The sequence below is a fragment of the Podarcis cretensis genome (assembly GCF_951804945.1).
Source record: "Podarcis cretensis genome assembly, chromosome: 7".
NCBI lineage: Eukaryota > Metazoa > Chordata > Lepidosauria > Squamata > Lacertidae > Podarcis > Podarcis cretensis.
In genome coordinates, this window is record NC_137176.1 from 51,706,647 (window position 1) to 51,730,696 (window position 24,050).

Consider the following 24,050-nt stretch of genomic DNA (forward strand, 5'->3'; position numbering starts at 1 on the left):
GTTTTTACATGAGTAGAATGTGTGCTTTTATTTAAAATGCATCTCTGGGTTATTTGTGGGACATAGGAATTTGTTCATTCCCCCCCCCAAAAAAAAAAAAAAAATACAGTCTTGCCCTCCACATGGTCTGAGGGACGGTGAACTGGCCCACGGCTGAAAAAGCTTGCGGACACCTGCCATTGACCATGCTATCCTTCTGGAGTGGCTGTCTGAGTCAGGGGTGCGTGGCACTGCTTTGCAGTGCTTCCAGTCCTATTTGGATGGTTGTTTCCAGAGTCCTGGTTGTACCCAGAAATGGAGCAGAAGCCAGTGCAGCTGTTTAAACTCCTGTGAGATACGACCCCAACATTCAGTCCTGTTGGCAGCCTATTAGTTACGTTTTTGAGGACTAACTGCAGTTTCTGGGAGTTATTGAGTATCAGTTTATTAGCAGTGGACATGGTGGGGCAGAGGCAGGGCCGTCTTACCCATAGGCGCTAGGGGTGCGGGGCACCCAGGTGCCGGGCTCTCAGGGGTGCCAGGCCGAGAGTCCAGGGCCCAAGTGTTGAGTTCGGGGAAGAGCCCGCCCATCGGTTGGAGTGCCGTGGTGGTCTCTTCTGCTGTGGGTGGCTCTGCGCCGCGAGTTTAGGGGCAACCGAGCCAGCGAGACACTGAGGCCGCCGGCTGGCTCCGCCCTCCTGCATGCCTGGCACTTGGCAACCTGGGGGGGGGGCTCCAGGTGGATCCTTGCACCCTGGCACCGCATATGCTTAAGACAGCCCTGGGCAGAGGTGTGGAGCTGCCCTCCCACCACTGGTTTACCTAGACAGCGCTGGGAAACACCAAAACATTGTTGGAGCCAGTGTGTTCACACCAGTCTTCCCTGCCTCGACCGAGCCCTGTCCAGGTAAGCTGCAGCAACATTGGGGGTAGGAGGGCAATTCCACAGCTCTACCCCACCGCAATAGCCCCTACTGATTGCCACCTGGTGAGGTTGTCAAAGGGGAAATAACAGTATAAGCTTGGAAGATGTACTGGTGAGGCAAAATCGCTCTGAAGAAGCCTGAGGGAAATGGAAACAAACCTGTTAAAAGAAGGAGCAAGTAAATTGCTAAGAAGTACAATGGCTAGGGGCTTCAAAGAAACCATAGAGCTGTGGCCCAATATGCAACCTACAGATTTGCAGGGGTTCAAGACTCTCAAAGCATTAGGGAAAAAATACTCGGCATAACCATGATTTGAGCCATTAAAAACAGCTTCTTTTGATTAAAGAACATGGGATGGGGGAGGAGGTATTCAGCCATAAATGAATGTTCATATCTGTATATATATCAGTAGGCTTCTATCATGTGACTATTCATTAGGCTGTGCTGTACCAGCAGTGAAGCACTACACTAACTAGTTGAACACATTCATTCAGGTAAGAACATGGGATTGCACTTCCCAGCATAATTTGTTATGAGCTGCAGCTGTATCTTATCCTTTCCTTGCTATTTTTACCCATTGTTCCAATGTAATTGTCCACAAAACTTTAACCCATCTGCTTGTTCCCTCTGCTGTAAGACATCAATTCTGCTTAGCCTCCTGGGCACATCTATCTATTTCTGTCCCTATCCTCTCAAGATAAAGATAAATACATCATATAATGCCTCACACACACACTGCAGCTGTCTCTTGATTGTGAAGGTTTCTGAAGATGTGCTTCTGCTGTTCAGACTGCTCTAATATGATTTGGAAGCAGTTCCACAGAGGAAATACATCTTCTGTTTCAGTAACGGTGTATTATGTGCCCATACATTTTGCAAACATACCTAAGAAGAAAAATAAGTAACTCTCTCTTGGAACACACACTGTGACCTAATCATTTTGTGCAAAGTTGCTGTTAGGTTATGCGGTCCTGATGCTTGAGCAGTCTTTTTGTTACATTTGCCTGACTTGCAGCCCTTTGTAATTGACTCATTGTTTCCCAGTAAGCAACTAGATTCCAGTACAGAGCAGTGATACATAGAAATGATAGACATTTTTTATATAACCAGGGGGTGTTATGATTTCCAGCTACCATTTTTAGTCATGGGGTGCAATTGATTTTCTTTGGTTTGATATCTTGAGCATGATACTTGCAACGTCCCTTGGGTAGTAGAGATCTGAGATGAAGAAATCAACAACAGCTGGCTTCTTAGTGAAGTGGACTGGCCCATTCAAAGCTTCACCTTAAACCATAAACAAGATTTCCATTCAAGCAAAATGCCACAGAAAGTATTCACTTGTGGTGTGTTACTTTAAGCACAGATGGGACTCAAATATACACCTGGGTGTATAGTGGAAAGCTCCACACATACCAAAAAGGACAGGCTTTTGTTATGGTGGTAAGTGCTTACCACAGACACCTGCTTTTAAGTTGCTCAAGGAGCCAGAATTAACTCACTGCCAGTTCACATATAGTACAGTTTCTTAAACATGATACACCTTTTCCCTACCAATAGCCATGCTCAAGATGATGATGTTGATGATGAAAAATTCTATGTCACTTCTTCCAAGGATCAGAGGGCGGTTTACAATATATAAACATAAAAATATAGAACATGGTAACAAACAAAAACGACACCACCACCCCCGAGTTTAAAATGTCAGATTGTTTAATTATCCAAAGGCCTGGGAGAAAAGGAATGTTTTTGCCTGGACCCTAAACATATGCAATGAAGGTGCCAAGATGAAAACAATCTATGCACATGTTCAAGTTCAAAGTAGTCCAGGCAGTAATGGATGGTGTGATGGGTCGCCAGTCTCACCTGACCTCCACTTGGTCATACTGCTGCTGCTTACTGGAAAACAAAGGGTATGGGGCAAGGCAGTCATAAGGTTGGCATGGCTCAAATACACCAACCATGCCAAGCCAGTGCTGTGTATTTGCATCCCACTAACATCACTGCTTCCCACCTCACCCTATGACTTCTGCTATAACAGAATGTTATGCTCTCCTGTGTGCCTCCAAAAAACTCAGTTCAGAGGGATTGGGAGAACCCCCAGAAAAGCACATGGATGGGGGGGGGGATTATTCCGCCTGACATTCTGCTGGAGCCATTGCCCACAGCACTATTTTGAATGCCTCCCAACTCTATAAAATAAAATACTACCTCTTCGTATAGTTCTGAAACTACATGGAGGGAGAGAGGGAGATTTCATGAAGCCAGGAAGATGGCAATGGAAATTAATGGGATGGAACAGGATTCTGTCTGATGGGATAAAGGAAAGTGGAAACTTCAGGAGGCATTAAGCCATGGACCACACAAAATGAGGCTGGGCTGCATATGGTTTTCCATGTGACAGGTTACCCACCTTGGATGTAGTGTTTCACTGCTGCTACCAAATAATGTTACATCTTTATCAGTTGCTAACTGCAGTAGATGCTAATTGTAGCTTTCACCTGATCCCTTGAGAGCCAAGTCACTGCTGCTTACCAGGAAGAAAAGGGTGAAGGGGTCAGCATGGTGCAAATGGTAGATTGGCTCTGCTGGTACTTTTGCACTGCACGAACCTGACGCCTTGTCCCTTCTCTTCCCAGTAAGCAGCAATGACTCAACTGTCAGGAGATTAGCCATTCATTACCAGTTACTGACACACACCATTTGCAGCTGATAAAGATAGTGACAAAGCAATCCTGTCATGTGGATTTAGTGGTGTCCAGTTTGCAAGAATTTTGCCAAAATTACTCCTGGTTATTATGCCATTCTTTAATCACCTCTTCTGAAAAAGTGACTCAGGCAATAAGACTTCCTTAATCTTTGTCGCTGCTTCTCCTTTGTCTTCCTAGTTCAAGCACTTGAAGCCTGTAAAGAGAGAAGGATGTTTCTGTCAGGCAACATCTGATTTGTCAAGATCATTTTAACACACACTTTCAAATGTTCACTCTCTCATACATCCAGAGTTGCATGTTTGGTATTTATCTTCCATATAATCTGTGGCACTTATGAAGCCCTGGTGTGTTAGATTGTGTCGTGTCATCAAAGGCATCCCATTCATTTCAGTGACAAGATGGATCTGAAATCGGTGACAAATCGGGAGAGTATCAAGAGGGGGGAGCTATTAAACTGCTGGAGACTGAATGTGATGCTTTCCTTTAAATGAATTCTTTAAAAGAAATGCAGCCAAGCCTGGTCTCCCCATGCCCATCACATTTTGAGGTTCATCACTAAAGCATTATGAACAGTGGCAGAGCCATGGTCTCAAATCCCACTTCATTCAGTCATAGGTTGCATACACACCAATCCATCTGTACGCAGCTCACTAGATAGTTTGGGGCAAGTGACTGCCTTGAGCAAATAGCACCTGTTGAATTTGTTTGTCATGAAGCTATTGAAGGCAAAAGTACCACCCAGCCTCCCTCCCTTCTTCTGCTGCAGTACCACAGCAGTAAAGATACTGCAATGTACACTTTTGGGGCTTTTATGATGCATAGATTGATGCATGAAACAATTAACTAAGAGAGAATGGAATTTTACATCCCCCCCCCCGTCTTCACCATCATAATACTGCTCCATATGATTATAGCAAGAATCCTTTCAAGAGGAATCCTTTGCTGGCATAGGTGGCTTGATTGAAATTAATGGAACTGTATAGGTTTACAGTCCTTGAGCATCTCACCTCTCAATTGCCAATATTCTTTACCAATCAATGCTTGCCTGGAGCATCAAACAAGTTATGAGAGCAAACATTTCCAAAATTAAATGGGAAATAGTGGGGACTGATGGGTTTGCTGTCTTTCTTCCTTAGTCTGTTACAGGCAGAAATAAAACAACTGCAGTTTCCCACCTTGTCCATACTTGCGAAAGCTACACTTGTTAAATGTGTGCCTATCATGCATCTCTTAAAGTTTCTGCCAGGAAAAAAATGGCTACCATATCTCTGAGATCGTCCTTTAAAATACACAGTGCTCCTTACCAAGCATACAAATACATGCTGTAGATCAGATCAGCATATTTCCAATAATATCTGGCGACGCATTTAAAGGTTAAAAAGCCAATAGAAGTATTCCTAAGAAATGCAATTGGGGCCTGGAGGGAGATGTGTTCATCAGGAATATTTCTGACCACCATCCCTTCCCAGGAGGTTCAGCTTTCATTTTTAAAATTAAAGGAGGGTATGCAGCTAAGTCACACTCAGGAATAGAACTGTTGATGTCAGTGGACTTAAACCATGACTAACAAGCCTCAGTCAGTAAAGCTGTATACACACCATACATTTGAAGTACATTTCCCCACCCCAAGAATCCTGAGAACCGTAGTTTGTTAAATGGGAATTATAGCTCTGCTGGGAAGCTACCGTCCACAGGATCCTTTGGGGAGTGCTTTAAATATATAGTATGTATGTAGCCCAACTATGGCTTAGTTGGTTACTATGCTATGGTTGGAGCCATAAGAGGAAACATGCAGGGAGCATTAAATCCCATTTCTCTACATGAAGCAGTACAATTAAGTAGTTTTGAACATATTAGGTTACGCATATTTATGTTGTGTGTTTTGCAATGATTTCCCAACCCCTAAGATCTTCCCCTCACCACAAAACTTTTGGCTATGGGCCTGGAAATGAGCTAGTCTCTTCCTCCCCCCCCCCCCCCGCCCCAATCAGATAAGTAACACTGACAATAAAATGAAAGGAATCTGTTGGTCTAAGCTGGCATTGCTTAACCTGATCACTCTTGGCTCCACTTTCGCTCCTAATGTGAGTCAGGGCTCACCAGAACCTGGCTCAAATTAATTGTGTTAAATTAGTCATTTAGGTGGGAGGCGGGTGGTGCTGTAGATTAAACCACAGAGCCTAGGACTTGCTGATCAGAAGGTGGGCAGTTCGAATCCCTGTGACGGTGTGAGCTCCCGTTGCTCGGTCCCTGCTCCTGCCAACCTAGCAGTTCGAAAGCATGTCAAAGTGCAAGTACGATAGATAAATAGCGTAGGTACCACTCCAGCAAGAAGGTAAACGGCGTTTCCATGCGTTGCTCTGGTTTGCCAGAAGCAGCTTAGTCATGCTGGCTACATGACCTGGAAGCTGTACACCGGCTCCCTTGGCCAGTAAAGCAAGATGAGCACCACAACCCCAGAGTCATCCGTGACTGGACCTAACGGTCAGGGGTCCCTTTACCTTTACCTAGTCTTTTAGGCAAAAGACTACAGCTCGGTGGGAGAGCTTTTCATGCAGAAGGCTCCAGGTTCAATCCCTGGCATTACCAGGTAGGGCTGGGAGTGGCTCTTTGCCTGAAACCCTGGAGAGGCACTGCCAGCCAGTGCAGACAGTACAGAGCTAGCTAGACCAGTAGTCTCACTTGGTAGAAGGCAGCTTCCTATGTTCCTATTTTTAATGCCATAGCAGAGTCATGAAGCGGGCAGCTTGTGAGATGGGGACTTGACTCGGAAAGAATTCCAATCTAGTTTCAGGATTTAAAAAAGGAAACACATTGACCAACATCACCCATGGCAACCTCATAGACATGAGTTGCATTACCTCTCCTTTCTCCCTCCACCAGCAATGACTTGATTTTCATCATTTTCTGAGTCATTTGTGAACCGTATGTAACAGAGGAGGGAGTGGATTCGCACCCACTGACCTCTCACAACAACTAGGCGTTGATCCAAATCATATATATTTGTTGAATGTATTCAGGCCTTCATATCAGCACATGAATATCAGAAACAGAAAAAGTGGGTGCAGCTACATTGATCATCCACAATTCTAAATTGTCTGAGTAAGGCTTAACAAGTTTCATTTCGGGATAGTTTCAGATGGACATTTATGCTACCAAGCTCTGCAAAGTTGCACTGTGTGTGTGTAACACTGTACCTGCTCCTCCTCACCACACATCTAAATGTTCATAATAATGTTTTCAGTAGTCTCTGGCAGAACAGCAAGTTTCTAATAATTTCTTGCAATACATTTAAAGGTAACAGTCCACTGAAATACAGCCAGCTTTTTACAGCTGTGTTACTTGTAATGATAAAAACACACCCTTTGGATGAGTAATTGAATACATGCTGGGCTACCATGCATACAACAAATATGGACTTTGGCACAGTAAACATCAAAGCTTCACTGAGCTTATGGAGCTAGGCATATTGGACTATTAGTTCTCCAAATAGCCTTTACCACTCATTTTCAAAAAATTGAGCTTAAGGAGGACAATAGAAAGGGCATACAGGTGGGAGGTAAAATGTGAAAAATACTGGATAAAAGCACATACGCATAAGTGTTTCCATTATTGTGATTGCTGCCATCTTTTACACTGCACTATTAATGTGCATGGCACTTTAGAGTACAAAAGGCCAGGTCTTGAGGAGGTTATAATGTAATTCAACACAGAGAACTGGGAAACAAGAGGCAGGGATAAACAGGGAGAGTATGTAATTGCTTCGGTTACATATACTCATATGTATACACTCATATGTATACATATACACTAATTCCCATGTGTTGCTGTATGTGCCTAATGCTTTGGTGCCAAGCAGGAAACACAAGTTCCTTCCCCTAAACCAGCAGATGACGTCAGACATTATTTCTGGGCTACTGAAGACTTAACTGCTGCTCCTTCACTGTTTCAACAGCTGCTTCCATCTTCAGTGGAACAGACTGGTACAGGGTAGTTTAGGGGGAGCAGTTACACGAATGAACACCTCTGCACATTTGTGCTTCTTTTTCACAGGCCATGCAGGTGAGTCTGAAGGAAGTTGTGAGTGCTGTTAATGTGGGGCAGAGAGCAGAAGAGATTCACACTGATAGGTTGAATGACTGACAATAGAAATGTAACATCTGGTTTAGTGTCCCTTATGGAAATAGCCAACCCATCGAAGACGACAGTCATTTATTTCCCTCATGTGTGAGTAGAAAACATAAATTGGGTACAAAGTAACATTTTCTGTTCTTCATTACCAACCTTCAGCAAACAAATCACAAAATGGGTCCCCACATGTATGGCTTGAACTCTGCTGTGAAATTGGTCAGATAGCAGCAATGAGACTCAAACACATTTCATCTCATGTGTGAAAAAATGCCTAAAGGTTACCAGTGTATATTGTCTTCCAGTCCATCACGCCTCTGTGGATGCAGTAAAATACAGAAATGGCAATTCAAGGTGTTTATTTTCATTCAAATTTTTTTCGTTCACCAACATGGTTCATTTCAAACCATGACGTCTTCTCAGAGGAGAGAAAGGGGTTAACTGGCTTTTGTGAATGGCGGCCAGTGGTGATCGAGGAGGGGGAGAGAGAAGCACACCCACTCCCCAATACTGTATCAACATCTCGACATGGAGGCAGAGTTTTGGCCGAACAAGACAAAACACTGAGGGCGAGTCGGCAAACAAAAGAGCCCAATGCGACCATGGATCCGTCGGAGATGAATGGGCAAAGCGGTGCGTTGGGCACCCAACCAACCGGGGCGCTTTCCTGTGTCTGCACATCGGGAACCCATTCATCTCCCCCGCCCCCCGGTCCCAGCGGAGAGTCGGAAGCCCAGGGAACAAAGCCCCCGTCTCCCTCCGACGACTCTTCCAGCGGAAACAACGTGACATCATCGCGCACAGGACAAGTCACCCCAATGCCGGGCAGGCAGTCCGAGTTTCGCCTTATAAAAGAGAGCGGCGTCCATTGAGGGATGGGTTGCTGGACTGGCTTCCGACGGGCAGCCCTGGCTCCATGAGTGTCCTGTTCGCGGCCAATGCGCCCCCCCCCCGGCCGGATTTAAGAGAATAAATCTGACGTCACCCGGTCCGAACCTTCTCTTCTCTATTATGACGCGCCCGCTCCTTCCCTCGCAGCCCCGCCTGCCTTCCTCCCCGCCGTCTGATCTCCCCCGCCGGCTAACAGCCCTTCGATCAGCCGCCTCCTTTCCTCGCCGATCTGCTTTGCCTCCTGCTCGGCTGCGCAGCCCAGCCCCAGGGCTGTCCTCATCCAACCTTTCCTCCCTTCCGTGCCGCCCATTCAAACCAGCCCTCCAGGCTCTTATCTCCTACACCCCAGATTTGTCCCTTGCCGCCCACGCCTCTCACGAATCTACCCGTGAGGGCGGTGTGGGGGTGGGCTCCCCGACGTCCCATTGGCTTCCTCCCTTGCCCTTACGCATCCCCTCAAACTCTCAGGCGGCCCAGCACTCCCCCTCCCCTCCCGTCGGCGAAGCCTCCCTCCTCCCCCTGCTCCGCTCCTCCTCGGCTTTTGCAATACGTCATCCTTTTGCTCAGCCGCCCTCCCCCCCCCCCCCCGCCCGCTCCCTTCTGCCGCCCAGTTCCTTCTCCTCCTCCCACCGCATCGCTAGGATGCTTTTTGGGCAAAGTGAATGGAACCCCCCGCGAAACTCAGGGCAAAGGGCTAGGTGAGGGCAGCGGCTTCACGAAGGCTTCACTTCCTCGCTGGGCATGCGCACAGGCTTGGCACATGCTCATTCCGGCCGCACGAGGGGCTCTGGGCATGTGCAGAAGCGAAATGGGTACATTCTGAAGCAGGGCAATTTCAGCTATGACACCTGCAGCATGTGCCAGGAGCTGCAGCAGCAGCAGCAACAGCAACAGCAGCAGCAGCAGCAGCAGCCTGTGCGCGGTGCATCTTTCTCTCTCCAGAGCGGTAAGCGGCAGCAGCAAGCAGTTCCGTCTCTGTGCGCCCCTCCTGCTTTGCACTGGGTTTCAGTGGGTGCATGGTGACCTTACAGAGTGTGCATTACCTCACAGGTAAATATCAGCTGATCCTCTGTGACAGCAGCAACAGCAAGAGCAGCAGGAGCAGGAGAAGCCAGCAACCCACAGAGCTTTTCTGGAGGTAGCAATTCATTCATTCCTTCACTCATCTGGTCCCTTATCTTATCCCTCCCCCTCGCCCCGCTTTTTATCCCTTTACTCCATTCACCAGTCAAAGGCTTTGCTAAGGATGCTGGAGTCTCCATTATGGATGGCTCTTTGCACCGCAAAGAGTGGGTAACTGGGGGAGGGGGGAGAGGAATATTTCTCATCAAAAATCAGCAGCAAGCTTGGCAATGCACTGCAGTGTCAGTTCAAATGGCTTAGGAGGAATAACTTGGGGAGTGGGCAAGGGAGGGTGAGTCAGCCTGTTGCCAATTTGGAGATGCCGAGCTTTATCTCCTGGAGTGTGTGTGTGTGTGTGTGAGAGAGAGAGAGAGAGAGAGAGAGAGATGGAGAGAAGCTGAGAACTAGCTGCATTAGATGCCTGGTTGTTGATTCCTCTTTTCCTATGTTCCTAAGCGAGAGTTTGTCCTCTGCCAGAGAAAAATAGTGGGGTCAAACCCTTTAGGGGTAAATGAAAAAGGAGAGATTGGAGTGTTGATAACTTGGGATGAGAAGGTCTGGCTACGCTTTTTGACAACATCAGGGGACCTTGTTGGCATCATGCATTTCATTCCAAGGCTTGCCAGGATACGCGTTGGATGTGCAGAGAGGGGGGTCTGTGTGTGCCGTGAGGAACTCAGGCAGTTTATATGTACAGGCCTATGATGACATCATCTCTTTGACTTTTGCTACACTTCAGTCATTTGGAGGCTGGCTCTTTTCTTGTTATTTGCGAGCCTATAGGAACAGTTCAGACGGTTTTCCCGACTAAGGTTTTATACCTATGGTGTGTTCCATTTTATGAGTTTGATACAATTATATTGCACTCCAGCTCAGACTTATATAAACCCAGTGTGTGCAGTCATGAGCCTGTGAATTGTAATGTTGTGATTGTATTGTTTTTGGCTATCATACCTGTGGCAGTATTTACTAGCTCTGTGACCTGATTTTGACACAAATTATTCAATAGTGGTGATGCGGAGGGAAGTCCCAGCTTCCCTTATATAAAATAACCCGTGTAAAGAACGGTTTATCTTTGACAATGCCTTATTTCTATTTATATCTTTTGCTCACTTACCTGCACATTTACAAACTTCAGCCTCTTGCAATGGATATTCTAGCTACTGCATGGTGGTCGGTCCCCCCCCCCCCCCAGAAATAGTACACTTTCTCCCCCAGTACTAGTTTAATATGCTTCAAAAATATGGTTAAAGGCACTATGATCTGATGCACTTCATAAATATGTATTGGAACAGAACCAGTTAACTAGTGTTTATGGCATTTTATGCACTACTTAAAGAGCCTTGTGGGAATAAATGTCACCAGATAAATTCCAAACCCCTTCGGTGGCCAAGGAAGTTTTGCAAGATTTGTGAAAATAATACTGGAGGTTGATGTGATCTTGATAGGAAATCCAACTTCCTGGCTCAGAGCTTTAAAAAGCATTGGTCCTTCTTTATCACTGCATTTTTATTGTACTTGCCAGCCCTCAAAATAATTTTACAATCCACACACACACACACACACACACACACACAAAACACTCTAAAGGCATATGCAGTACAAGCCTATGTTTACTCAGAAGTAAGTCCCACAGTACCTAGTAAAGCTTGTTACCTAGTAAGTATGTTTAGAATTGCAGCCCTGAGCTTTTAACCCTTTTCATTTTTCAGCAATCTAACATTAGGTATTGTAAATTTAAACCAAATTCTGGACATATCACATTATTTACAGTAATAGACAAACCCAGTAGAGATATCAATTGCACTTGTGAAACATAGCATGCTGCTTTTTAGTGAAACAGGGATAGAAATATGTGAATCATTTTGGAACAGTACATATTTTAGCCTGTTGCAGAAAAGAAAATAGAGTCTGAGGTGTTTCAGAGGCTCTCTGTGTAATCCTAAACATGTCCACTCAGATGTAAATTCCATTGAGTCCCAGACAAATGTGTTTTGGATTGCAGTCTTAACACATGTAACAGGAACTAAACCCTGTTAAACTCAGTGGGACTTAATTATCATTTTACTTCTGAATAAACATGTATAGGAATGTACAGTAAGTTTATTTATTGTTTTAAGAGCTTTCAAAGAAAAGATCATACTTCATTATATGCCTACAAAAGTTTATGCTGCACAAATTAGTTATACTCATTGATCAAAGGTGACCTCAACTAAAAATCACTGTTTTGCAAAGTTTTTGCTTCAGAAATCTATTGATTGGTTCAAACTCTTTTTGCCACAGGTATTGATGACATTCCCACAACAAATTGTGCCATATTGACTTAAGTATACAGTATTCATATTAGAGCTCAGAAAGCCAACCTTTTGACTCAGCAACATAACATTGTTTGGCCTCTTTCAAATTTATTTGGTGTTTATGTACATTACACTTTAACAATATGCACAATTATGTACAATCTAACAACAATTCCACCTATCAATATCTCTTCTGACCGTGGAAGCCCACTGCAAATTCCCAACATGTAGTCAACATTCATAGTAAATGCTCTAAAAACCTTGTGAGTTCATTACATTTAAATACAGTTTCTTTATTCTGTTTTGTGGCTCATATTTATTAATAAGTTGTAAATGAATCCATCGCTTTTTATGTGTAGAAGAATGTAAGAAAAAAATGAAAAGAAAATAGCAATTGTGTTACATCTAGTCAAACAAGTGTAATGTTGACTAAAGTGTTGTTTGTGAGTAGGATGACTAGGTGCAGTTCAGGATAGTTTGTATTGAAGAAGTAATTGCAGCAAGAACAGTTTTACTTACTCCTATGTTAACATGGCATGGCAAGTTTTAATTCCTGAATCTCCAAGATTGTTTTACAGGTACAGGAACTATACATTTTATTACATCTTGTTACCTTTGTTGTACTTGCATACTATTTACCTTTTTGAAGTACCTATTTCTTGCAACTGTTTACAAATGAACACATGATATATAGGCACCTTGTTAAATCTGACTTAGTTTACAAAATAAGTCAGATTTAACAAGGTGCCTATATATCATGTGTTCATTTGTCTTAGAGTCGTGATTTACTGTCTAAAGATCCTTCCAAATGTTGGGTTTTTCACCAAGTATAGTAAAAGCCCAGGAACTTGAACAGGAAGTACCCCAAAGGATATATCTATACGCTAGTTTTAAAGGTCATTATTCATCCTTCTCCCTAAATCTTGAAAATCTATTGTTAGGACAAGATTTGGGCAGGGATTTGACAGAGATTTTTGGCACCTTCATTAAATTACAGTTTGCAGGATTTTTTTGAGGAAGTCTTTATAGTTAAATGGAAGTACTAGTGATATGTTAGAGATACAGAGAAGCTTGCTGAAGATTGTTATTTTAGCGTACAGATTTGGTACCATTACAGAAGCCAGTTTGTTTGTTTTTTTGCCAACTTCTCAGTGTGCTGGCCAGATTCTCATAGCCCATTTGTGATCATAGCAGAGATCAGTAGGAGGGTCACCAGCATCCCTGTATGGCTTGTGGTTTATTAGCTCTGTTGATTTAATGCACCTGTCTCAAAGTGCCCAGAGCTTGAGATGTCCAATGATGGGAGAAGTTGCACCTGTTGAGTTGTGTTGTGATAGGCATCTATTAAAGGCAGAGAACCAAAATGGTGGCAACCTTATTTTGTCCTGTTTGTCCATCAGATGTTACTTTCGTGAGTAGGTATTTTGTAGATATGGGTTTGGAAACTACAAAATAAATCCAAAATAAAACAGTTGAATAAATCAGTTAAAAGCAAAGCAACAGTCAAAGCACATTTCCAGTATTGTGGACATTTACAATTGTACTGAATTCTGTATTGAAACAGAGGCTTAATAGAGGACTTAAATAATTCATAAGAAATATGTTTTTTCCCCTACTTCAGTAATTAAAATTAGGATGATTTATTCATCACTTATGCTAGTGTACTTCAAGCACATTTAATAGGGCTTCAGCAAAATATATAATCAACAGCATGATTCTAGGCATGTCTACTCAGAAGTAAGTTCCACAGAGTTCTATGCACCTTACTTCTAAGCAGTGTTATTTTTCTAGAAAAAGAAGTGCCGAAACTCACCATGAATGCCTCCCTTGTACTCTTAAAATGGCAATAGTGCCCACCTGAGACGTGCCAGAACTGAGTTCTGGCGAGTTCTGTCTGGAAAAAGGCCTGCTTCTAGGTAAGTACAGTGGTACCTCGGGTTAAGAACTTAATTCGTTCTGGAGGTCCGTTCTTAACCTGAAATACCACTTTAGCTAACGGGGCCTCCCGCTGCCGCCGCACCGCGACTGTGCAATTTCTCATCCTGAAGCAAAGTTCTTAACCCAAGGTACTATTTCTGGGTTAGCGGAGTCTGTAACCTGAAGCGTCTGTAACCTGAGGTACCACTGTATGTATAGGATTGTAGCCTTACTGACCTTCATAAGGTATCTGTTGATAGTAGTATTAATTTTTATCCTGGTTTTCTTCAGGTGTATTCACAATACTAAAATCAACAAAATCACATAACAAGTACAGCTACAACCCAACGTTAATAACACAAAAAGCAGACTGAAACGAAAAAGGAGAAGCAAGCAGTTAATGACAGTTCTGAGACTATTCTATTAAATTGTTCCAGCATTCAAAATAATGAACACAGTTTTTATTATTACTGATTTCAGTAACATTTCACATGTTGCTGGATCAGTGCCCTTCTTTCCGGGACCCCGGCTTAATCTGAAGTGACACATTCCTGAGAGACAACTTTGGGCTTGTCACTCAGTCAACAGTCAACGGGAAGCTGTATTCAGTCCTGCATATTTTTGTGTGTGTGATACCTATGTTTGCAAAGACACAATTTATTGTCTTCCCTCTTTGTATTTATAGGAGTACATTCACTACATCTCAGGTATGCAAATCCATATTTAAAGTTTGGTGTAAGTTTGTAGTGTTTGCTCTTCTGTGGAGCGAGAAAGAAAATTAGAGGCGGCTTCTCATAAAGGTAGAGGTCTTCACAAAGACAAATAAGCCCACCATATCTGCACCTTTAAAATGTGTCATATTTGAAAGCTGTGCCATTTATCTTCTCCTGCTTTGTTTCTTCTTGTGAATGAGCAAACTTACAACTTTAGAACTGACTTTTCTGGAACAGCTTCTTGTTTCAGCTGATTAAACTCTGCGCTCGTAATTTTGTGGTGTAAGCATAGCTTGCACACTCTTTATTAACAATCAGCTGCTTTAACTCCACTGCCAAGCATAGCATGGTAAATCCTAATAACTATGTTTGGAATGCCTGTGCTTTTTATTAATTATGTAGGTTCCCACCCACTCAGCATAACTGCAAAGTGTATGCATTTGTGGGATTTTGCATAGCAATTACTTGTGACATGAGACTTAACCACTCATTATAGCAGGCTCAGGACTAACTGTGCAGGGTGCAGCATGAGGGCCATGGCTTTATCCGTTAGCAGAGAATCATGGCCCTGAGTCACCAGTTCCATGATTGGAGTCTTCTCAGCATAATACAGTCATACCTCATGTTATGTTTGCTTCATGTTAGGTTTTTTCAGGTTGCATCCCATGGCGACCCAGAAGTACCGGAAAGGGTTACTTCCGGGTTTCACTGCTCGCGCATGCACACAAGCACCAAATCGCGCCGCACAGATACGGCACTTCAGGTTGCGGGCTTTTCATGTTGCAAACGGGCCTCCGGAACGGATCCCGTTCGCAACCAGAGGTGCCACTGTACTGGTGTGCATTTGAGGATTGATTCAGGACCTTTGTATCTAAGTGGATCAATTACACCTTTCACAATAATCCCAGAGAATCCAGACTATCGATCAGTGAGAATTTTGGTGATGGAAACTAATGAAATGGGGTAATCTGCACAAATAACAGATAGCCATTGAGAAGACTAGTGGAGGAAGGGTATATTGCTAATCTTACCGTATATCTAAGCTCCAAATATAAACACACATCAGGAACCTCAGCTACATAACTCCAGCAATTGGTGCTGCAAGCACAAGGCACCCTGCACAGGTAAGCAAGGGAGGAAAGGACCACCATGGTTGAGGAGCATTACTCCTGCCAATCCTAATCCCAACCCTTTACCTGTCTTCCAATCCTTGCTGTGATACATCAAAACCGTGTGTTGGCTAAAGAACCGAGACTCAGTAGGTTGAAGCAGTATTTCCCACACAGAGGCAGAATAGACCATAATTGCTGTATAGCATAGAATCATAGAGTTGGAAGGGACTCTTAGGATCAACTATTCCAACCTCCTGCAGTTCAGGAATATGCAGTTGTCCCATCGAAACTTTAACCTTGGCATTATTAGCACCATGCTCTAACCAACTGAGCTATCCAGGCATGTACAGTGGTACCTCGGGTTACAGACGCTTCAGGTTACAGACTCTGCTAACCCAGAAATTGTACCTTGGGTTAAGAACTTTGCTTCAGGATGAGAACAGAAATCGTGCTCCGGCGGCACAGCAGCAGCGGGAGGCTCCATTAGCTAAAGTGGTACCTCCGGTTAAGAACACTTTCAGGATAAGAACCGACCTCCAGAACGAATTAAGTTCTTAACCCGAGGTACCACTGTACTGTTCAGAAAGTGATCGGAGTTGACAATGAACTTCAGAATGTAGATAAGCTCCTATCCTGCATTGGTGGTGGCAGTGGAGAGCACACCATAGCTCTTTAGTGGGAAGGGCTATAGCTCAGTGGTGGTGCACATATTTTGAATGCAGAAGGTCCCCGGTTCCATCCCAAGCATCTCCAGAAAGGGCTGAGCGCCTGTCTGAAATCTTGGAGAACTGCTGCCTGTCAGTGCAGGAACAATGAGCTAGATGGGTCAATGGCCTTATTCAGTCTAAGGCAGTTTCCTGTGTTTCTAAAGTCACTTTGGTGGATGAACACCCAACACTTCACTCCAGCGGTTCGTACTGTTGGACAAACACTCATGAATCTGTTTTTTTGTTGCAGAAGTAGAGCCAGGGCAGGGTACAGGTCACGCAAGTCACAAAGGGTCACACAGGGTACAGGTCCTCTACATTTTTTTGCCAAAAGTTGAACCTTGCCTTTAGAAGATTCATTATGGTGTAAGCCATGGGGTTGATAGTAGGCATGCCTGCCTTCACCTTGTGCTTCATGTTCTCTCTAACTTGTTGTATGGAGTAGTTACTTTTCACTACCACAAGGACAGGCTGATATGTGGATAACAGGGCTGCCACAGCTTTTATTGCCCCTGTTCCTTTGTCCTGATGAGCAACCCAAGGCAAAGGAATGATGCCCATGAACATTTTCCTGGCATGGAGATAATTGAAGGGGAAATGTTTCCCAACTACATTTGAGTGTGTCGGGTAGTTAAAGGTCCAGTGAAAGAAAGGAGCACATGTGGCCCTCTGGATATTGATGGACTACAGCTCCCATGATCTCTAACCCATTGGCCACACTGGGTGAGAGTGATGGGAGTTGGAGTCCAACTACATGTGAAGGACCACCGGTTCCTCATCTCTGGCATAGCAGTTGAAGCAGGACACATGGTAACAGCCTTAGTGGAAAATACTTCTTCAGAGCATTCAGTTGGACTGTGTGACTGATTTCTTCCAACCCTCTGCTTCCATGTGCCTGTTCTGGGCCATGTGATATGGCACCCATGTCTTAGCTCTTTCACCATGACTCCTAGCAATTTGTCTACTGTTTTATTGCTTCTCTCTCTTGCCTTGCCGCACATTGTTAGTATGATAACCTCAACCATTAAGCAGCTGTAATATTCTATAGTCTTGCATTGGTTCTATTTATGAACTAATGAATGTAGGGCCTCATATATAGCTCCTAACAGTACAATACATGGGAAAGAAATCCCAAAATTATCAAAGGCAATCTCACACTATAGCTCATGTGAGATTAACCTATGCACAACCACTCGCTAATGAAGTTACACCCCCACTGAGGTAACTGTTCTCCATAACCACATAAGGGAAAGTAAATGCTGGCTTGACTTTTTTTATTGACCCTCCTTGTATCTTAACAGCTGTTGAACACAGACATTTAATAAGTGAATATTTTCTCGTTACTTATTTGCATGCTGGGAAAAGTTTCACTTCCTTAATTTTTGCATGTCAGGTTCCTGGTTATATGGCCATGTGGGTAAACTAGTAGGGCTGGTTGAATTCCAGTTGGTGGGGCTAGTCCCAATACATTTTGCAGTCTGAAGCAAAGGACAAGGTGATGCTCCCATTCCACATACAGAAGTCCATTAGACTAGCAGTTGAATGTTACTTCAACACTGGTCGTGAAATAGTGACCCTCATGGAACCTGAGGACAACAGGTTGCCTTAGGAGGTGCAGAACAGGCTGTGTGGCTCAGTCTTCCAATAGAGGGGAGTGCTGCACCCCAGTATCTTCCACCTGAGGTATTTGACTCACTCTGCCCGATGGTGGGGCTGGCCCTTAGGTCATTCCTCAATAGTCATTCAGGAAGTAAGGGAAATTACCACACTGCCATCTGTGAACATCAACATCCAAATGGCAGCCATAGTTGTGGAGACTGAACTACATTTTCCTGCTGGCCAGTCTCTCCCTCAAGCCCTCTAGCTAGCACCAAGTCTGATATTGAACTTCCTTTCTGCCTCTCTGATGAATAAGTCCCATGTCACAGTTTGAGCACTGGTTGACTTCTGGAGGAATCTGAGCAAGGAATAACCCACTTGTTTGTCTTCCTTTCTTCAGTTAACTATTTAAACATAACCCAAGAGCTGACAGAAGACCTTTGCCTCCACCCCAGAATTATTCAGTAGACTTTTGAACAAATGTTTATTACTTTTACATAGCTGCTACTCCTTATTAGTAGGTGAGTGTATAATTTTACTGTCAGTCCAGTGAAACCCACTCCTAGAGTATCGCCTAAGGCTATCTAAGTACCAGTGTGGAACTGAAAGATAATCTCAGAGCATGCAGGATGATGAAGAAGTTGGGAGCTGGAGGGAAATCCATAGCAAGATTTGGGGATTTTTATTTTTATTTTTTGCTTGGTATTGCCTTGGGCTTAGAGTTCTTCTCTTACAAGGTTTAAAAACAAATCTGAAGTGAACAAATACATTGAGTCTCTTGATGCCAACAAATTTTGGCTTAGTTTTGTATAAAATAGTAACAGCAATTAAAATGTGATGTGACAGCAGTTTCTAGGAAATGATTTTTAACTGAGGAGTTGCATAATGGGGGTGCTGCTGACATGATGAGAATTAACCTATGGAAGAAAACATTTTAGCATTTAACGTTTTAGTAAGAAAACATTACTCAGGGATTTAAAGTGTCTACAGGCAAATCTGATCCTTACTGTACAACTTTAGGGCATATAAGTCCACATTCATCAGAGTGTAAGCTGCAATCCCACAGAGCTGTGGATGAATTAGGTGTTTTCATATGCACTGCTAAACCAGAGGTCAGGGGTGTTGGAAGAGCAACAGCAGGGATCATTCTATTGACAGTCAGCTAACCAAGGGGCGGGATTGCCTAGCAATCTGTCAGATCAGCATGAGCCTTGTTGAGGTAAATCGAGCTCAGATTGACAGTGTTGGTCTGAAGGAGTTTCCGCTTTATGTATGGCTGTAATTCTACCTGATCTCGCTACAAAGCCTGAACTAAGAAAGAAAAAACATTTTGTTTATTTATCCTCATGTAGTTTGCACAGTAAATTATCAGTTACCTTGCTCTCTGGACATTGAGTTCTTTATGTGAATCTGCTAACTAGGGAAGGTATGATAAGAGATGCCAAGCAACAATAAGAGGAATCACAAAGGATGCCTCTTTTATTAACACTGATGCTGAATCGACACCAAGGAGATACCTGGTACATGTAACACCACTTTGGGCCCACACAGCAATGCCTCCAAGTCATGGAGAAGCAGCTGCACTTGTCTTAACTGTCAGGTTAAAAGTTGCCATGGCTGAAGACTGCCAGATTACCACATCTTCCAACGTGAAAGACTTGTGGGGAAAATACACTCTGCATGTGCTTAGAGACACTCATCTTTATTTCAACTTCATATGTTCTGGTTCTGAACCATGGTTCAAATCAAGCTCTGCATACCTGTCTTTCATTAGCGTATTGACTAGACTATATCCTAACATGAAGAAATTTAGGAATTTTAAAATTTGAATTGTTCACTGCAATGAAAAATACTAAGTTGCAATTGGGGGCAAATGAATAAATTATCTTTGTTGGAGCAACAAAATTATTTAAAAAAACAGAAACTCACCAACAGCAAATATATCTTCCCTTGGTGTTATGTGGGTTTTTTTCTTCCCTGTTCTGATGCTCAAGAGAATTATGTTAATGTAACTGGTGGAATGCCAAAGTGAAAAACTTTTAGTCCTATCAAGCTGTAACAAGCAAGAACTAACAGGCATCATTTGAGATCTATCCTGTGGAAAAGATCATTCTGTTTCACCTTACACCAGGGGCGGAGAATATTTTTGGCCCAGCAGTCCAGATCTCCTCACCCCATGAGGTAGGCACATTCCCCACATATTGCAAATGCTGAGCACCCTTTTCACCCAAATATGACACTACTGTCCCCAGTTAGCATCCTCAGTCATAAGGTTTTGTTTTGCTTGCTTCTGCTGCTTGCTTTGTCAGGTAAATATTTTTCGTTGTGGACCCTGAAATGAAGTATGTCTTCTCAAAGACTGTTGTACATTTCTCCATCTTTCTTTTCCCTTTGAAATATTCCTTGTGTGTGTCAGTGTATGATCATGTGATGCAGAACAAGATGGTGAGATGGATGTTGGCTGCCTGTCAAAGTCCATCATGTTTTGGCAGTTACGCTTCAGTAAAAAGGCTCAACCAACGTGTTCCTGGGCAGACTGCCATCCAAACAGAAGGACATAAATGGAGACAGCCAACAGGCCACATATGCATGTCATGTTAGGCATGTACGTCTGCATATTAATAATCTAGAGAGCTTTCATTTAAAGTAAAGAAGGGCTGCGCTCTGAACTGAGAGATTGACCTTTTAAAAAATAAGATCCAAGCTAGGTTTTGAATTATGAATATGCACTGCCATGAAATTGATGCTATTCTTCTTGGGTTTTGTTATGCACATCTGGGGTAGTAAAAAGTATAAGGAAGCTTTGCATCCCATTAACTCCTGATGCAACAGTGAGGCATCAATTTGAAAAATGCCATTCGTTTAAATATATGTTCTGTGTCTTACCATCGTTAAATTTTTGAGGCTGATCAAAAACCTTGAATCCCATTACTCATGCCATGTGATCAGACACCTGGTTTTCAATTAACTGCAGAATGAATGATTGCAGAAAGTTGTACAAAAATGGGATGCCATTTCTCCATAAAGCTGTAAAGGCTGCTTCTATATTCTTTTACCCCCCCCCTCCCCATATGTCCTGCAGCTGGAATGCCTGTTTGTCAACCATCAGCAAAGTACTAAGATTCCAAGGCATAAAAAAGTAAAAGGTAAAGGACCCCTGGATGGTTAAGTCCAGCCAAAGGCGACTATGGGGTTGCGGTGCTTATCTCGCTTCCAGGCTGAGGAAGCAGGCGTTTGTCCACAGCTTTCCGAGTCATGTGGCCAGCATGACTAAACTGTTTCTGGCACAACAGAACACAGTGATGGAAACCAGAGCACACAGAAATGCCATTTACTCCCCCCCCCCGCAGTACCTATTTATCTACTTGCACTGGTGTGCTTTGAACTGCTAGCATGGCAGGAGCTGGGACAGAGCAACGGGAGCTCACCCCATCACGAGGATTCAAACTGCCGACCTCCTGATTGGCAAGCCCAAGAGGCTCAGTGGTTTAGGCCACAGCGCCACCCACGTCCAAGGCATACAGTATATGTGATGCGCCCAATACCCATTTATTTAAGCCAGTTTGGAAGAGGCAGTTTGGAGCAGCAAGCATGGGTCATTTCATATTTAACACAATAATTTGATTCAGTTCTCTATGCCAGCATTGGCAAGCCCAAGGCTCAGTGGTTTACACCACAGCACCACCCACATCCTACACAGGCGTCAGTACGATTACCAGCCTTCGGTTTAGATGGCTATGAAGAGCCAGCAATGCTACCTTGATATCTAGTAGGTGTCTATTGTCAAACCATGAAGAAAAGTCTTCATTTCAATGGGCTTCCGTACAGTTTCCACCTCTGCCTTCCCAAATAAAACTCTTGCTATTATAAATATAGTTATTCTTATTTACAATATTTTTTAAACTGTCCATTACCATTTGGGTGGTAAGCAGAAGAAGAAATTAAAACCATAAAATATGCAATGCAACAGCATGAACATAAAATCAGAAACCACCAAGCCCCAACCAGACAGCCTATCCAGAAATACATTGTAGTCAGTGGTATAAAATATCACTAAGAGGTCAAAGAAGATTAACAAATTGAACTCTCCCATCCCACTCTCAGCAAATGTGACAAAGGCAGTTTTCTTTCCAAGTAGTGGTCTGAAGCCCAGTTGAAATGGATTTTGAAAATCAGTGACAGCCGAGATAGCCTGGTGTTGACTAGTGACCATCTACTCAAATGCACAGTCAAGGAAGATGTTAGCATCCATCTGACCTGTAGCTGTTTACTTCTGGATACAGCTTAGACTTCAACAGTAACTGTCTAATTACTGTGTCTTTTAAGGATTTTAGTGCCACTCCTTTTTCAAGAAAGAATTAGTTTTGTGAAGATGTAGACAGGAAACGCTGAGGCTGTTGTACAGAATTTGCATCAATTCGTTCTAAATACAAAAATATTATTGCAAATATCACTCTTTATCTGTTTTGGCATACTGCTACATGTTTGCTTCAGTTGTAAAGAGTGTTCTTCTAATTTCTGCTGTGCTGTGAACATCGTGTTATGATTGCTGTTTGCATTTGCATTTAAACAAATTTGATTTAAGATGAGGGCGGGTGGGATGATCTTTCCTTGCTCTATTTGGAGGCCTTGTTATTTTCTTTCAGGATGGATGGGAGCTGCTGCTTGACTTCAGAGGGCTCTGGTGATTTGTTGTGGGATTCAGCCTCTTGATAGGTTTAAATGACAATCACAACAAAAGGATGCCGACTCTTTAAACCAGTGAACTGTGCTCCAAATAATTAACGAAACATTGCTGAGCTTCGTAAGGCAGATGCTAAAAGCACTGTGAATCTCTCTCTTTGAAACATACTGTGCCCTGTTGTTCTCAGCAGCAATTTGCAGAGATACATTCAAGGCTAAAGCAAAGTATAAATTTCTCACAATCAAGGACAAAATCACACTCGATGCAACAAGGGAATCTTAGCTCTGCAGCAGCCTAACCATATATGACATATCCCAAGCTGCGTCCTGAGCATGCCAAGAATGAGAAGACAGTCTGCTACAACTCCTTCTCTTTTTGTGCAGTTAACCAGTTGTGTAGCCTACAGTTGTATGTGTCTAGTTCTACAATTTGAAGACTTTAACAGATATTTTATTAAAATTCTTGATAACTGACTGCAGTAGAATCTCCTCAGCTGTGCAAATCTTTTGTAGCCTGATCCTAGGCATGCTTATTCACAAGCAAGTGCCGCTGGATGCAGTGGGACTTGCTCGCAAGTAAGGATGCCTGGGATTACAGACTTAATTAAACAGTTTGCTACACTTCACTCTGAAGTCCCCATGTCAGCATACACTTATGTATGCTAATGGCTCTCCTTTCTTCCTGACTCAGAGTGAGTATGCATACTAATTTTTGAATGGGGTTGAATGTGCATCCATATCATTTTTGATCCCAGTAGTATCTTGGGTGTCAGCAGGACACAAATCATGTCTCCCTTGCCCACGTCATGTATGGCTGGCAACTGTTGAGCCTTCATGGACCAAGCAGTCAGCACAGCAAAATTAACAAAGGGTGGGGGTGGGGACCAGAAGACATTAGGAGGGTACTTTTGATTCATTACCATTGCTCCTGCCAGCACAGGCTTTAGCTATAAACCCTGTTTAACCATGAAATTGGCACTGGAATGTTCATGAATTCTTGGAGACAGGAGGCTCCAGCACGCCATAAGCTATATTTTCACCTCGGGAGTATTCCCTGGAAAGGATGCAGAAGATCAGTTTGTTTAAGGAGGGAGCATTCCTGTAGGATTACACAGATGCTTTGTTTTGAAAGATGTCATGCTGTCTGCTGAACAGACATGAGCTGTTAGGACTGGAGAATATTACATATGCATATGCCAGCAGAATGCCACAATTTGGTGGCAATCAGTTAATTGGTCTAAGTCATCCATATGCATGACCTCTGTGTT

The 24,050-nt window shown here is 43.4% G+C and overlaps 1 protein-coding gene and 1 long non-coding RNA gene across 20 annotated transcripts in view; one reads left to right on the forward strand and one right to left on the reverse strand.

Annotated features, from left to right (window-relative positions):
• Positions 1-8,785: 8,785 nt before the first annotated feature.
• Positions 8,786-24,050, forward strand: part of DTNA (dystrobrevin alpha) — a 185,145-nt gene continuing 169,880 nt past the window's right edge. For 9 of the 19 annotated variants that reach the window (XM_079982634.1, XM_079982652.1, XM_079982656.1 and 6 more), the window contains exons 1-2: positions 8,787-9,578; positions 9,683-9,770. In XM_079982634.1, coding sequence (XP_079838760.1) covers positions 9,374-9,578; positions 9,683-9,770 — 293 coding nt within the window. In that variant the 5' untranslated portion in view covers positions 8,787-9,373. The other 10 variants (XM_079982632.1, XM_079982643.1, XM_079982650.1 and 7 more) reach the window with 3 other exon arrangements.
• LOC307219513 overlaps positions 12,829-24,050 on the reverse strand; it is a 75,226-nt gene continuing 64,004 nt past the window's right edge. Inside the window, exon 4 of the long non-coding RNA XR_013840460.1 lies at positions 12,829-13,496. This is a non-coding gene — a long non-coding RNA (uncharacterized lncRNA). The remainder of the gene's footprint in view (positions 13,497-24,050) is intronic.